Source organism: Heliangelus exortis, chromosome 3, assembly GCF_036169615.1.
Source record: "Heliangelus exortis chromosome 3, bHelExo1.hap1, whole genome shotgun sequence".
Taxonomy (NCBI): Eukaryota; Metazoa; Chordata; class Aves; order Apodiformes; family Trochilidae; genus Heliangelus; species Heliangelus exortis.
This window is the reverse complement of record NC_092424.1, coordinates 78,953,595-78,970,351: the sequence shown is the minus strand read 5'-3', so window position 1 is coordinate 78,970,351 and position 16,757 is coordinate 78,953,595. Positions and strand designations below refer to the sequence as shown.

Sequence of the window (16,757 nt, the reverse complement as noted above, 5' to 3'; positions counted from 1 at the left end):
AGTACATGTAAACATTGTAGTTCTTAAACATTCTCTTGAACTGACACATTCCAGACCTAAAGCTATTAATTTCTGTCATCATTCCACATTATAGAACTAAAGATCTAGGTTTTGCCAAAGTATAGGTTTTATACATGGGAAAAGAGTAGTACAGAAGGAATAGGTAGCCTAAAATCACTTTTCAGAGTATTCCAAACTGCCAATCACTCCCCAGACATTGCTGAACACTCAGTTGGAAGAGTAACGTCCTGGAAGATCAAAAAGCTGAGGGAAAAACTATATCCCACATTGCTTTGCTACCTTGAGCACTCCAACATAAACAGCTGCAATGAAGTTTACCTTTCTTGACATGTAGATGTCGAAAAATGGTTTGCTTCGCACACCAAATGGTTCTTGGGCTTTGTCAATGAGACCATTCTTCACCTTTTCACGTCGTGGAAATATAATCTCTTTTTCTATACACGTAAGTCGAACATTAAAATCACAGTCTCCAACAGGCTGTCCCTGCCAAGTTACAAAAATCAGCATTAACACCAAATTATTCAAACAAATTAAGTTTTTCTTACACAATATTTAGAATCATGCAAAAGGCCTAAAGATATTATGAAATCACTACATATTTTTGGTCAAAACTTGGTTTTCAAGCATTTAACTCAAGGTATAAGAGTTTTAATCAAATCAAAGCTCAGAGAAAGATCAAAACCTATAATATGTAATTTTTAGGTTAAATTTAGATTAATAATTTATGCTAAATACCTTAATATCTTTAAAGTTAAGCAAAATAATGAAAATATCAATTAAGTATAGCTTTGGGTACAGAAGCTATATGCTTTTCCAAATAGTTTTCCTCTAAAGTTCTTTTTGTGCACAGTACTTTTAATGACAATGCAGTAATGTGATTTACCCAACAACCTGATTACTTTAAATAATATATTGATGCCTTGAAAGAAGCATGAATTACAGAAATGTTTGCTTTTCTGACACTGAGGAGAGAAAAGTGAAGCTGCAGTTGGAAAATGTGCCAATAAACAGGAGCTGCAGAAACCCACAAGATATTCTGTCTCATCTGGCCTTTCAACACAGAACTTCTAGAGACCTGGTCTAGTTGGAGGTGGTGGCCCTGCCTATTCAGAGGGTTGGAATGTGATGATCTTTAAGGTCTTTTCCAACCTAAACCATGCTATGATTTTATGATAAGTGATGGCTCAGCCATCAAAAGGTAGTAACAGCCCTCCTCTAAGTCTCAGTAATGTATTCTGATCTTTCAAGAACTGAAATAAACAGCAGCTTTACATTGTTCTTTAAACATTTGGTGCCTTGCACAACATCAGTGTGAGTGCTCAAAATCCACATTTGTCAGATTAATAATGGCTCTTAATGGAGTTTATTCTATTTTGCATGTTAGATAGAGAGGAGAACACACTGTGGATGCTGTTGCAAGAAAATAAGCAATGGGCAACCGATTTATTAAAAAATTTGTTTCAATCAGACATGCCATGGTCATCACAATAAGCACAGAACTCATAGAATTGCATTGCTACAAGGATGATACAGCACTGGGAGTTATTTACATGAGATTATGTCCATAGAGAATAAGCTCCCAGAGCTCTGGCTTTAAAAACAGATTTTTTCAAAAGTTGAAAGCAACAAGCAGAGGAAACTGAGAAGACATGGGATTCTTTTCACCAATGAGAAGTGGTACAGATGAGCAGAAAAACCAGCAATGAGATATTTCCTGTACTAAACACAGCTAGAAGATAAATGGAAAGAGAATCTAAAAAGAAAAAAAAAACACTCTAATGTGCATCAGAGAGACTCAGAACTGGTCAATCTGAAAAAATGCCAAGGAGACAAATGGCAAAATGACATTTGTATGCCTAATGAGGCATACAAAGGTAAGAGATACAATGAGTAGTAACTGAACAGATTTCTTAATTTGAAAAAGGGAATGTCAATTTTAGACCTACACAAGTTTAATCAAGTTCTTTCCAAACTCTTCCTAGCTTTCATCAGAATCTTCTGCATTTCACGCTCCCAAAGTGGCATTTAGTTCTTCTTACATTTCTTTGCTAACATTACATCCTTACTACACCTCTATCAAAAGTCCTCAATTGTTCCTTGCAACAGCTTTATTCCTTGCAATTGTTCCTTGCAAGAGCTTTAGGAACTCTGCATTGTTCCCATACCACATGTAATCCACAACATCCTTACAGGACTTGAATTCTCTCTATAGGAGGTGAGGCAGCATATGGAGCCACCATCCCTTATGGAGGCAGCACAAAGACAGTGATAAAAAGGGTGAAATGCCTCCTAATCTCTGGTAACTGATCACACTTGCAAAGGAGAGGAAAATCTCTTTGCTGGGTAGCTTTGCCTACACTGTTGATTTCCTTTCATATATAGAGGTGCTTTTAGTAAAGAGTAATTCAGATCAATGGAAATTTAGAGTATGGAGAAATCCAAGGAGAAGGACAGTGGCTCACTCTTTAGTCATTCATCACAGAACATGGCAGAATGATCTACATATTCTGAAGTGTCCCAGACAAAATTTTTGAGAATTGTTTCCTTCCCTCCCTCCCTTCCTTCTTTCTCCATGTACAGCATATTTGAGAATTCATCTATAGTGACCAAGCTTGTCTTGGTTTGTATATATAACTAAAAGAGAAAACACATCTTGACTTCTGTAACAATTGACTGAAGAACTAATCAAATAATTCTTTCTTGAGAAACATGCATACATATTTTTTATCATTTCAAAGACAATAAACTGCTGCCTAGGTAAGTTGCAGCAACCTTTATACACACAGAGAAGAGTATACATACTCTCTTCCCTGTCATAGATTTTCCACTCAACAACATTTTATAAGTAGATCTAAATGGGCAAATGAATTAATACCTCAAATAGTTGAGCTTTCAATAAGCAGTAAAGTTATTTAGACAGCTTCTTTCAGATGCATGCAAAACTGCTTTAGCAAAGTGACTTAAGTTCATTTCCATCCCTTAATAGTTAAAATTAAAAGCTGAAACAACTTCATATCCACCACAGAGCAGCTGAATCACTTTTCCTTTCAATAATCCTTTCACTTCTACCATTTACTTGGAACTAATTATTTCCTGCAGCTCTGCCAGTCATATATTTTTATTTCAAAGCTGGTTATGCAGAAGGCTATATTACCACTGGGTTCCATCATACAAAGGTCAGAGTTTGGCTGCTTATATGAGACAGGAAGACACAGATAATGCAGCCGAGACACTTCTTCATCAATAAGTAAATTAAGAACTTATGGAGCATTTCATTCTCCCAAAAGCACAGAACATTAGCAACAAGAAAATCAACACAAAAATGAATTCAAATCAAGAACACACTAAATAAAAGCAATGTTGGAGGAGAAGGGCTTTTTCTTTGTTATTAGACACTTGCCATAATTACAAAAAATACTGCTAAAACAGAATCTATCCCAGACAGATCCAAAACCAGATCCACCAGAGTGGTAAAATCTTAGCTTTTAGCAACCAAGTAGGAGGGTAATGTAGGTTGCACTGAATAACTTGCAGACCTTGACGAAAATAGGGAGAGGTTTAGTATATAAAGCACACATTTAAAAGCTGTCCAAAACCAAAACATTAATGAATGTATAATCTAAACCCAGGCAACAAAAAACACTCCTAAAAAGTGTGTCTTTAGGAAGCTGACATTTTATTAATTTAAGCATTCATATTTTTGCGATATTATTTCAGTATCTAAGGTATTACTTGTCTGAGAAGGATGAGTGTCTCTGGTGCCTAAGAGCAATCACTGAAGTGCTTTACATGATAATTCCTGTTCTAGACATTTTGAACCTAAAATAAGTTTGCTAGGTAAAACAAAATTAACAAGTAGCAAGCCTCTTCATGTATGCTAGGAAGTTACACTTCCCCCTCACTGTAATTAAAATGTATCCTGGAGCAAATCATCATTTAGACAAGCCTCAAGAGAGGAATCATCTGTTGAATCAACACCACTTCCTCGAGCAGCTGAATTCGCTTCACCTGTTCAAACCTTGTGCATTGCACTGAGGCTGTAGCATGAAGTAGGCTTGCAACAGATGTGACACAAAAACACTGGTTTGATTTTCAACACATCCTCAAAACATAAGATTTCTACTAAGTTTTGAAATCTACCCAGTACTGAACTTTACCAAATTTGAACTTACACTATTTCAAATTAACTTCCTAAGAGACCTGATACACAATAAATCACAGAAGAACATAGTGTACAACAAAGTGAAATACTTGTTTAAAGATCCTAAAAAACAGGCTCTGTGGCTCATTTAATAGCCATTCAATTGAGGGGGTGGGAGAAGGCAATTTATTTGCTGAAAGCAGTTAGAAGAAAAAGCTAACAAACAAAAATCACAGTCCCAATCACAATGCTCCAGCTGGGTGCTGAGAGACTGAATTTGGTCGAGTGGCAGGCTGTTCTCCTGCTGTAGTTTCTCCCTCCATCTGGTTCATAGAAACCTCTGTGTTGAAGTCAGGACCTCAAGGGGATATGGCCACAAGGGATACTGAGAAAAAACAGATCCCATGTCCTTAAATACAGAAAGATGCCAGGAATCACTGAGACAGATGTGAGGATAATGGGATTTCTGCTGCACACCCTTCCTCAAGTCCCCCCTCCTTCTCTCTCTCCAAGGAGAAAGGGAGCCCTGAGGAGGAGCCACCACCCTCCAGGTTTAAGCCACCCTTCTCCTGTTTCTAAGGGTGACCTTGTGACTACAGCTCAGTAAATTCAGTGAGACCTACATACAAGTCCTTTACCTAGATAGATGCAGTAAAGATAACAAAATGGGGTATGTAGGTGCTAAATCCCAAAGTATTTCCTCTTGGAATTTGATACTTAACTGGCTTTTTCCCAATCCAGCTACAGCAAAATAAAAAATGCCTGAGCCCGTGTACACAGGTGATAACAAGCTTGGGCCAGGATAAACTGAGAATATTTATTCTCTTCCTCCATCAGATATGGTTTGAAGCCTACCTGCCAGCAAAACGTGGCCCATTTGCTTCCCCAGAGCAGTAACTCAGACATGAATAATTCAGCACATCCATGCATATATGTTCCATGCACGTCTCCACTTACTGAGCCATAGCAGAAACGCCACAACTGTCTTAGCTTTAATAATGATGAGAGAAGACTAAGAACAAGCTCAGGCTGATATTCTTCCCTGTGTTTAACTTTATTATTGAAAATTCAAGGCAGCCATAGCTGACATCTGCATTTCCAATGAAAGCTTATTATTTGCTCTCTGAAGACTGTGCATTTTAATATTTTGCATTTTATAGTCATGGTCAGGCAAGTATTTTGTATGACCGTGGATTTATAGCTGCTGCTATTTTTTTGCTACACATAGCTTTCATATAAAAAAAATCTGAAGGTGCTGTTTCATTCTCTGAATATAGCAGTAATCTTCTGTGATCACCTAGAAATATTTTTTTTTCATTTCCGATTTTCTTTTTAAAGCAGGATTAAAAGCAAAGCATTAGAGGAATAAAAAATTTTGTAGGATTACAATTGTTAAATTTTTAATTTCTGAAAGGCCAACTACCCATATAAACTGAAAATACATTTTTAATTTTTTTTTTCCTAATTTTTATCACTCAAATAGTTAACACAGATATGGCAATGGCAAGGAATTTAACAGTTTCAAAATTGTTTAGAATATTCATCTTGTCATAAGGGAAGCACAAGATGAGGTACAGAGTGTGAAATACTGTTTGAGTTCCAACAATTCAACCAAGTGCAGCAGAACATAATTACTATTTATATGTTGTCAGTTTATACAATAGATTATTGCTTTGATTTACCATAGCATGAAAATGTTTTGGGGAATCAGACCCATTAAAATTGCTTAAGACATGTAGTAAATTATTTGTATTTCTTTAAGAAAAACACTGAAAATAAATTCAAACATGTATGAATCAACAAAGAAGTTCATAGCCCATGCATAAACATCAAGGTCTAAAAGAAAATATAAATACAGCTCCACACTTTTGTGGTTTGTTTTTTTTCCACAAACATAACTTGAACAAAACAGAAGGACTGTCAAAACCGTGACTAAACAGATAAGATCAAACCAGAAAAAGTAGAATGTACTACAAAGATTGCTCCCTTCCTCACTCTTCTCTTCCCTGGATTGCTCAAGGCAGAATACAGATTCAAGATAAAAATCGTAAAACCTTTTAACTGCAAATGGGTGAGAAGTTTGCTTCACCAGTGTAAAGATAATGCATGTAAGGCAGGAAAAATAGGATCAGTTGAGGTGACTGAATAAGGATCCTCACAGATGATGTTCCACAATAAAGAGACAAACCTATGGAAAGAGGTATCTACCCTGGAAGAACACCTAAGCCCTCTCTTTTGAAAACAAAGCTCCAGTTAAGACACTGAAAGCTTAGCAGCTGCTATTTTGGGACACAAGACAACCCAGTCCAATTTATTGTTTGACTGAATGTACAGTGGCTTCATTTAGGATCTTTACAATCTTTATATAACCCTCTGAGCCTTCAAAACCAGAACTCAATAAAGGGATCTTGTTGGGATGTAAACAATTAAAAACTAAAGGAATTATGTTCTGTCTAGACTGGCTGCCTCCCCTCAAGTAATCTTTAGAGCAGATGAACTTTCCATTTTTGATTACAGAACCAAGAGTTGTAATTCTAGTAATCTATAGCTGTAAAACAGATTTGCCATCATCATCATCATCGGTTACTTACATGCAAAACCATTGCTCATGGTTCTCCCAGAGGAATATAAACCTAAATAATTTATTTTGCAATGAATTTAGGCTCTCTGCAAAAATATTGATTACAGGGCTTTACTGCTTCTATTTTGTTCCCAATCAGTTTCCCTAGGGTGGTTGTTGCAGTAGGAAGGCATCCTCACCTTTACTGCAACAGGTACGAGATGGTCCAGTCAGAGTTTTCTCTTTCTGCTTCTACTGTCCTCAAAATCTCTTCCTTTCTACCAGCCATTCACACAGTGACTCTTCCTAAGAAGAGTTATATAGCTGAGTTTTTTCAGGGTTGTCTTTACAACAAAGAATTATCACTTGAGTGAATTAAGGAGCTTGGGAAAATTCCTACATCTTAAAAGACATTATTCAGGGCATTTCACACTTGGAAAGATTGTGGCACTGATTTTTTTAGAATATAAATCATCTCATTGTATTTAAAGTAAGACTGTCTGTTACAGTGTGTATAAACTCTCCTAAAAAATAAGAAAGAAAAAAGTAGTAAAAATAAAGACTGATTCACAAACACTATCTTGGAAAAGGACTTACCCTACCTTTCCTAAAATGCAATAGATGTAAAAATGACATTTTTGCTTGAAATAGGTGCTAGACTCCTGAAGGCTTGTAAAAGCTCTGTAACTTCAGTACACAATCTGTTTTTAAGATGTAACTCAGTGTGTACACAGTTAACTTATGGGTAAGAAATACTGATTAAACATGGGCATACTAATTAAAAAATAAAATTCATATTTCTTTTAAATAAGAGAAATAATCTAAAAAGCATTAAAGGTGGCCTTCACATTCTCTCTTAGACTGTAGCAGTTATTCCAACATAGGAGCCATGGAAAAGAAAGTCACAGAATTGTCACAGTTGGAAAAGACCTCTAAAATCACAGCGTCCAACCATCATCCCTGCCCCGTCCTCCCCCCCACACCCAAAAACCAGAAAGTAAGAGTAAGCAAGTAAGAGTAAAACCTACAGAACCCTAACACCTGAAAAATTGGAAGGATTTAATATCACAGCAAGTCTAGAGTTCTTGAAGAGCTGCTTGTCCCTGTATCTCCCAGGAGTAACACCTTGGGTCTCTTGCCCTGACAATTATGCTAATCTGCCATTCAAAAAGGCTGAGACATGTTTCATGTTAGAGTATGGAAACAACCTTTGGGCAATAAAACAACACATGACAAAATTTAATAGAGTCCCATTGCTTTTACATAATTTTCTATTAAGCATTCTTTATTTTAGCAGATGTGGAAAACAAGCCACTTTCACCGAAATCATTAGTGCCCCTTGGTTGGGAAAAGTAGGATCTAACTCAGAGATGCAAGGGAAAAGAAGAAATTGGATGCATTTTTTCTCTCAATCTAATCAGCAAGTAAAACAAGTAAAACCTCAAACTAATTACAACACTAAAGAATGCTCCCCAACAGCAAGAAACTTATTAGATAAAAGGTATGAAGTTAAGAACACAAAAACACCAATGATATCTTGATCAGCACTTAATAGTTATCACACTTGAGCCATAATTTAATTTTTGTAGTCAACATAGAAAGATAGAGATGCAAAAATGCACAAAAATACCACTTTTTAACTTAAGTACAAGAAGCAACAGGGAAGAAAACAAAAATTATGCATTTGGAATTTTATAGACTAGGTAAGAAGATTTGTAAATTTTGCTGCTTACACATACAAGTCATGTTCTCAGTGATGAATAAAAGATGATCAACAGGGAAAGCAAGTAAGGCAGGCAAGACTTGGAAAAAGACCACTAAGATGCATTTCTGTCCATCCATTTCCACAGAGACTCCAAAGCTTCTGCCTCATCACAGCGTTGATTTTGCATCTTGCAAGCCCTCCATTTATTATCCTCCCTTTTCTGTAATGTTACTCTGTTCATATAGCCTAAAGAATACCAACACATTTTGACTGGCCATGTTGTCCCTGCTGTCAGTAAACTGCATTATAAAAATGGAAGAAGGAAGTGCAAGCAGTGGTGCCAGCAGCTGTATAACCTCACAAATTCAATAAAGGAATTTGGAGAGAGCGGAGAGGCTCTGCAATTAAGGTGTCAACAATCATAATGTATTCCTCTGAGTGATACCAGAAAGCAAAGTCAGGTACAACTGATCGTATTTCATTTACCTGACACCTCTAAATCATGACAGAATGAAGTGATATATACAGATTTTGAGAACATAACACAGCAAGGGCACTATTACAAACACCTGGGCACTTATCACGCACATCTTCACAAATAGTTACAAAAAAGGGTGCAAGAGTAAACACATGCATGGCATCCTTTTTTTCCAGTGTACTACTAGTAATAAAAGCATTTAAAATCTGTATTTTTAGACGGTACTATTCAAGAAAAAACTTCAGAATTAAATTTAAGAGCAGAAGGGTCATGGGTAGCAAGGTGCATCTATAAACAGTAAAGGTGTGATTTACCACTTCCAACTCCAAACTGTGACCTCAGAATTTTCATGGTACCTTTCTAAGATAAAGTAAATAGATTAATAAATGAGAGCCAGCATGTACTGTGAGCTTTACATCATTTTAAAATAAGTTTTGTAATGGAAAAGTCAAACAGGTTAACATTTTTCAGTGTTTTAAAGATAAAAAAATCTCATGCATGAACTCAGTGAGCACACTGGCTGTGGACAGGATTTATGAACAGCATGTGTTTACCATGATAAATTTTATCCAATAGCTACAGCATTGTTATGCATAATGACAGTCAAAGAAATCTTTATCTGGACTTAATTTAATGCACAGAGTATTTGGAAATTTAATCTAAATTCTATCTTCTAAGCATTAAAGTAATTATTCTTTTCAAGCATTCAGTCTATTCCTACCACTGCAATTTGGTCTCGTGAAAACTTGGCTCAACTGAAGAAATTTAAAGGTCAAGGTTAGAAAGGAAAAGTAGTACTCATTTTCAGTGTCTTTGCTAAGAATGCATTAGTTAGATCCTATGTTATGCCATTATTACTTTTTATTACTTAGCCAGGGAAAAAAAAGTTGCTTAACTTTAGTGTCTATACCTATACAAAGCTATTGAATATCACCTAAGAAAAAGCTTCTCAGAACAGGTTTCTGACAAAGAGATGACTCAAAAATAACTGGAAAATGAATACATTCTTTTGTGGATTGCTTCTGATGAACACAGACTTGGATTTACTTGGATTTACTTCCCTCTGGGACTGTTAATTATTCTGTTGGCAGTTCCCTCTGTTGAACTAGAATTACCAACCAAATTTGAATTTTTTATTCACTATTCAGGTGAAAGAAGTAAAGGTATTAACATTATGCTAATAGTTCACAGCTATAATAATAACAATGAACTCAACTACAACAGACACAAATCAGGAAGCTGAAAAGTAATAAGCCTTGCAGAGATTTAGCTCTGTACTCATTGAGACTGAATACTGTTAAGGAATGTTGGGTGACACCAGACTTTTATCTTCAGAGGAATAAAAAAAATTGCAGATTTCATGTGTGCAGAGCACACACACAACCAGTAACATAACCATGGGCCAAAACCCCCTCAATTAAAATTTTAGAAGCCAAATAAATTTTTTTTTTTAAGAAACAATTTGTCATTTTTCAATGAGAAACAGATTCTTTGTTGGAAAAAAAAATCCATTTAGATTATCAGAAAAGATACACTGTGTAACAACTGATTTCTGCTCCTAGGGACATTCCACTTGTCAAAACCACTTGAAAGGATGATGACATCTTTCCCATACTCGTGGCATTTTCTCAACAGACAAGCAGAACTGGCATACTAGTTTTGATGCTTCTTGGATCTTTCTTTACTCTCCATAACAGAATTCTTTTGTGTGTCATGATATAGTACTATTTTTTATTCCACCTTATTTCCTCTCTTCATTTCAATGTAAGGAGCCTTCTTGTCCTCTGCACTAAGCCCCTAAAGGTATTGCAGAACACCTGGCAATGCCTAAACCAGCACTTTCTGATCTTCAGAGAGGTGAATCCCAACTCTATTAACTGGAAGACACACTGAAAACATCTCTGCCCCTGAAGCCACTGGCTGTCCAACCACGTTCATACTTGTGCTCTCCAAAAGAGGGTGAGGACATCTCAGAATGTGTGCTAAGAATGTTGAATTTTCAACTATTCCTGAGAATTGCTCAAAATTACTGAAGCCAGCCAAGGCCATAACTGTGCTATGGACCATTTTTACTCCTTCAAAGGAGGATGAAGTTTCAGTAACAGGACCTCACCCCTTGTGCAGTTTTATTTTTTAGAATAGGAGTACGCAGACCCTCAGGATGGATTTTGAGAGATTATTTTATGTATTGTGAATTGCTCTTTCTATAAGAACCAAGAACAAGTAGGGAGTGCTCCTGCTCTGGATTTCCTCAAAGACTTGAGGTAGAAAGATGGATTATTTCACTTGCATATATTTTACTTTCTATTAATATGATTTTAGCATGCAAGATGAAAGCAGTGACAGAGCAATGTCATATTTTGAGGTGCTGTTAAGTAATAATCAACATCATGATTCAGACTGAAGAAGATTACAACAAAAAGGATCTTTTTTTTTCATCCCAAGAATAATTTCTTTTTCCTGACATAGGCATCTCCTGTGACACAATGGGATGCATTGCCACAAGCTTCTGGAAACTCAGTGTCACAAGAACAATGATTAAAAAGAAATGAAGTCAAAGGTTTCCATCAGCATCCCTGAAGACTGACTTTTGTAGCAGCTTTAGGCAATAAACATCAGGGATTCAACACAAAATTTATCATGGAAAAAGACAGAAAAGACAGATTAGTTCAGTGTTTTCCCTCACAACTCCAGTACAGGCTCTCTCAGTCATGGAAACTCAATTTTTGTTTTTCTCTTTGTAAAACTTTTCCTGTGGAGACATCTAGAGTCAAATACACAGCACATATTTCAATCAGTCTCTTCTCTTTAGTTTTCTTTGGTTCTTTCTAGAAGGTTGCTAAAGTTTATTCCTGACACATCACAGCAAAACTGGAAAGCTAAGTAACAATAAGCCTCATAGACAGCAATGGGGATTAAAATCTGTAAAAGGTCTTTGTCCACTTTGCTTTCTCTCATTTTTCTCCTTTACTCCTTCAGTTGTTACTCTCTCCTTTCTGTTACCACTCTCTACTGATGAACTCAGCATCCTTGTTAAAAGTGAGTGCTCTGCCTCCAAGTCATGCTCAGGCAAGCACCTGACAGTCTGAAGAAAGATCCCACAATGTACTGAGACACTCAGCTCCCTGATTCCATGATGTCCTCTCAAAATGACAGTACTGTACATGAAATAAAAACTGCTATGTGAAATTAAAAAACCCACTACTTTTGCTCCCAGATGATCTGCTACTAGAAGACTGCTGTTTTTCTTAAATCTCAGGTTGATACTGGTCTCTTAACTTTGCACATGCCAGAGCTGCAGGGGACAAATTGCTCACAGCTATAGTTTAGGATCTTTGGTTTTTAGGCTGCACCTTTAAGCACACAGCTTTAGGAACAGATGTAACCTCTCACAATTTCTGCACATAAAAGGCAACAGTAGTTATGGTACTTGGTTACCTTAGACACAGAGAAGCTAGGCTAGGCATTTTGGGCTTCATTTAGGTATCAATCCACAGTCCTATATGTCCCCTTGTTAAAAGCCAGAGAAATATGGCACAGAACAAAGATAAGGCTGCCCTGCCCAAACTGCTACATTTCAAACACAAATTTTAACCCCTAAAACCAAGATAACGAAGACATAAAATAAATACAAGAATGGAGCCCACTGCAATTCTGAAGGTTAAAAAAAAATGCTGGTCAAATATACTGAAAATAGTTCAAAGTGACATTACAGCAAACTAAACTTGGAAATCTGTAATTAGATGACATTATTTTACTGTGACCTAAAACACAATTCCATTATTTCTCTGTATACATGTTAATAGCTTTCACTGTAGAATTTACAGTCATCCTGAAGGGCAGAAGCTGGCATATACCTCACTAGAAATACAGGATGCATTCTGAAAAACTATGTATTTCCTTGTTTAATTACCTGTATATTTGTATTAGTGGTGGTCATCCTAATACAACAAATTCTCAGCAATATTAGTAGTGCACACAAGTGTTTGGGACTTAATGTGGAATTTGAGAACTCAATATTTCAGAAGGAATATTCTGACAAAAACCAAAAAAACTTTGCAATGCTTATCTTCCTTAGAAATAAAGGAGAAATCACTAGCAAGTGGAATATGTTGTCAAGTTTAGTTCTTCAAATAAGCTTGCCATAGGACTCCTAATTTCAAAATGCACATATATCATAACTTTTTTGTGGGGAATAAAATAAATAAATAATAAGAAATATCTATTAAAAGATAAAATACAAGAGCCCTTAGGTGATATTCAAGCCTTTACCATATTTGAAAGCTGCTTTAAAGAAAAGAAGTTTCTCATTTCCTGTACAGTTTAACTTTTCTTTCTTGTGACCACAAAGACTTATTCCTAGCTGTCAACAAAGACTTCTCCTTCTCGACAGCTTCCACAACATATTTTTTTATTATATATTTGCCCTACAGTCAGTGTAAATGGAAGAGGTGGCTGATGAAGACTTAACAGAGGACCAGTTGCCTGATTTAAAGAGGAATTTGAGAAAGATGTGATAGAGCAGTCTAACAAGGAGCACTGTGATGCTCTGGTAAGAAACACAGCACTTGCAAGCTAACTTTTTCCATCTCCCCTCAATTTCACTGCCTAGATAGTTCAAACATGCTCTAGAAATGGGAAATTTTCCAACAGTGTTTAGCAGAGTAGTTTTTTGAGCAGGCCATCTTTTCTTGAGCAGGTCAATTAAATAAATTTCTGTTATAACTTCTGACGTAACTTTTATTGTAACACTTCTGGTGTTTAAATTTACTCTGAAGCTCTTAAATAAGATTAAAACAGAAATAAGAATTAATAGTTCATGGTAAAAGCAATAAAACCAAAAGTACTTACATTAAATTTAATAATGTCATATATCAAGTACCGAGGGACAACCTGCCCATTAACCTTGTCGATGATCATTTCCTGAAAAGATAAGAAATTTGCATTTATTTCATGACCATAGAAGAATGTCCACACATTTATACTTAATGCACGTAGCAAGAGGCATGATATAATCAAACACCAGCCACATCTTTATTAACAAATAGATTTTACAGTAAGTCAAGATTAAAAAGATACCATGGTGGTTTTAAATGTCTTTGATGAAGCATTATATAAAAAACCAGGCACCTGTACTAAGGCTCCACATTCTGATCTGCAGAATTTATACATTAGTTTCCTCACAGCTTTCAAAATCACTACCTTTGTTGAGTCAAGAAGGAGTTTTTAGAAAATTCAGTAAGAATTGCAATCCTAGAGTCAACTAAGCACTTCTGGAAAGCTTGCCTACAGTAAGAAGTGCAACAGCAAGGAGGCAAAGAACAAGCACTAACATCCATTTTCTGTGCTCAGGTTGGATTTTTTCACCTTAACAGAATCCTCAGCAGCAGTGACAACTGCAATTTGCCTGAATGTTGCATTGTGACTAAACAGTAGGGTTCCTTCAAATGGATTTATTATCACAGATACTATCTGTACCACCTGAAATTAGTTAACATTCAATTTATACTGGTAAATCATCTTTGAAATACATCAGCTAGAAGAAAGGCTATCAACAATCATTACGCAGGCATAAGTGCTTCCTGAACTCAATGGTGTATGCAAAAATTTATACATCTTACAGGCTGGTGCTTTTATCTGTAACTCAGGTTTCCTATGATGCGAATTAGACATAGTTTACTATTATTAAAATCTAATAAAAATATTCAGTTGCATATAAATTAGTCATGACTGAAATGGTAATAGTCAACCAACTGGTAAATTTTTTTCAGAAACAAGTCTGCAATACTCCCTTCTCTAAATACAGTCAGTCTCCTCCCTTTCCCAGCCCAATTCTGGGCTAGTATGTTAAGTTGTATCAAGTAAGGACTTTTTTGCTGCCAAGAATAAGTTAAAATTCCAAATTCACACATGCAAAATAAAACAACTAGAAAAGATGAAAAGATTTTGCTATAACATGATTTAAACAACAACAAAAAAAACAACACACACACACCAAGAATCTCAGTGTAAGACTAATTTTTCAGCCTGCACACATACCAAGCTTCTTATTGCATTTGGCTTTCAAAAATAAACAAGTAGTTTTAAAAATACAGGTTTTCTTTTTTAAATCAAACCCAAACCTTCAAGCATTTAAAACTAAAGTAAAAGACACGAAGCTGTTCTTCTCAAAAAACACTGGGAATGATGAGTTGCCTACTTAATATTTTGGAATCTCATCTTCTGGGAACACAACACTGAGATGGAAATTGGGCTTTCACAGCAAAATACAGGATTCATGGGTGTTGTGAATAACTACCTGAAGTGATCTTACACATCTTTCACATCATTAAAAAAACAATAATTCAATGAATGAAAAATATCCTTTTATAACATTACAATATTTCTTAACTCTGAAAATAATTTAGTCACAGGTACTGTCAAGTAACATTTCCAAAAGATCTACATAGAAGTGATGCAGCAAAATGCCATTCTGTTACTTTACAGTATTTGGGTAAATCACTAATCAGGTACAATAAATAACACAGTAAAACTGAAACAAAAGAACACTACTATTTTTCTTTGAGGTTTCAGTTGTATTAGCAGGTGAAAAAAAAATTTAAAGTACATTTAACTGACCATACATTTAAGTTTTAAGGACCCATTTTCTCAGTATGAATAGTCAAGAGACTCAGCTTTGATGCAAACCTAGCATTTGTATGCAAAACAGTGTAAATACTTTAATGCCTAGTATTACAAGATTTTATGCCTAATTTTCAACATCTGAATCTCTGGATATTCAGTTTAAGAAGAATTATCAAATACTGCCAAAAGGACTAGGAATGATTTTTAAACCTTCTTTGGAAGGTTCAGTTTTAACACAGAACTGATTTTTTAAAGAAACCTTTTCTCTACTTCAGATACATATAAACTTTTGACCCTATTACTGGCCCAACCACCCTCTTTCCTCACATCATTTCTTTTCTTCCTTCTCTGCCTCTTGTTCTCTTTTCAAATCCTGACTGGAATCCCAGCTACCAGAGCAAATAAACAACAGCACAATATTCCTTAGCAATAAAGATGACAAATTCCTGTGCTGCTCCTCTCTGTCATGACAACACTCACTGCTCCATTAGTTATGCCAATACAACTGTCATAAGGCAAAAGCTGTAAAGTGATCATAAGAATGATTCAGATTAGAAATACTCGAGCACATCATTATTTAACAGTCTGATTGCAGAATCTTCCTTGGAATCAGGAGAACTGAAAAATATTTCAGGGACTACACCTCAGAGGCAAGGTCAGACACTGTCAGGAGGATGTCGTATTTGAGAAACTGATCACATTCAAACTCACACATTCTCATCTGGTAAGACAATTTAGAGATACCTAAAAACTTAAACCCCAAACCACTCACATGAGATGATAACAGAACAAAAAAGTATCCATAAAACGCACCTGTACTCAGGCATTTCCTTTCCTAGACCTCATGTAGTTTTACACCCATTACTGTGTGGTTTAAAATTACCACTGCTAGGATGTTTTTTTCCACCTATCCATTGATAGTTTAGGTATCAGCTTAACCTGCAGGCTTGCAGAGTAAGGTTCAATGGACAGTTTCTTAGATGTCATCTGGCAAAACTGCAGGTACTGATCTCCTTTTCTCAATCTTCTGGTGTTGCAGAGCATCATCTTACAGCACAGTAGAAAAAGCAAATGTGCTAAGGGGTTTTAGCTGGACAAGTACCAAAAGAACGGTGCTGGACTGACAGCTCATGGACTTTTTTTCTTAAATCACTTACCTAGCAAGCAGCTTGGATTTAAAATAACCCAAAATTTAATCACAAAGCTAAAGATCTCATTTTACCAGCCA

At 35.9% G+C, this 16,757-nt stretch overlaps 1 protein-coding gene across 2 annotated transcripts in view; it reads right to left on the bottom strand.

Annotated features, from left to right (window-relative positions):
* The window catches only part of RNGTT (RNA guanylyltransferase and 5'-phosphatase), a 171,461-nt gene that overhangs the window by 105,847 nt on the left and 48,857 nt on the right, over positions 1–16,757 (bottom strand). For both annotated transcript variants that reach the window (XM_071741359.1, XM_071741360.1), the window contains exons 10-11: positions 13,757–13,828; positions 340–504 (exon numbers count right to left, since the gene is read on the bottom strand). In XM_071741359.1, the coding sequence (XP_071597460.1) occupies positions 340–504; positions 13,757–13,828 (237 nt within the window). The remainder of the gene's footprint in view (positions 1–339; positions 505–13,756; positions 13,829–16,757) is intronic.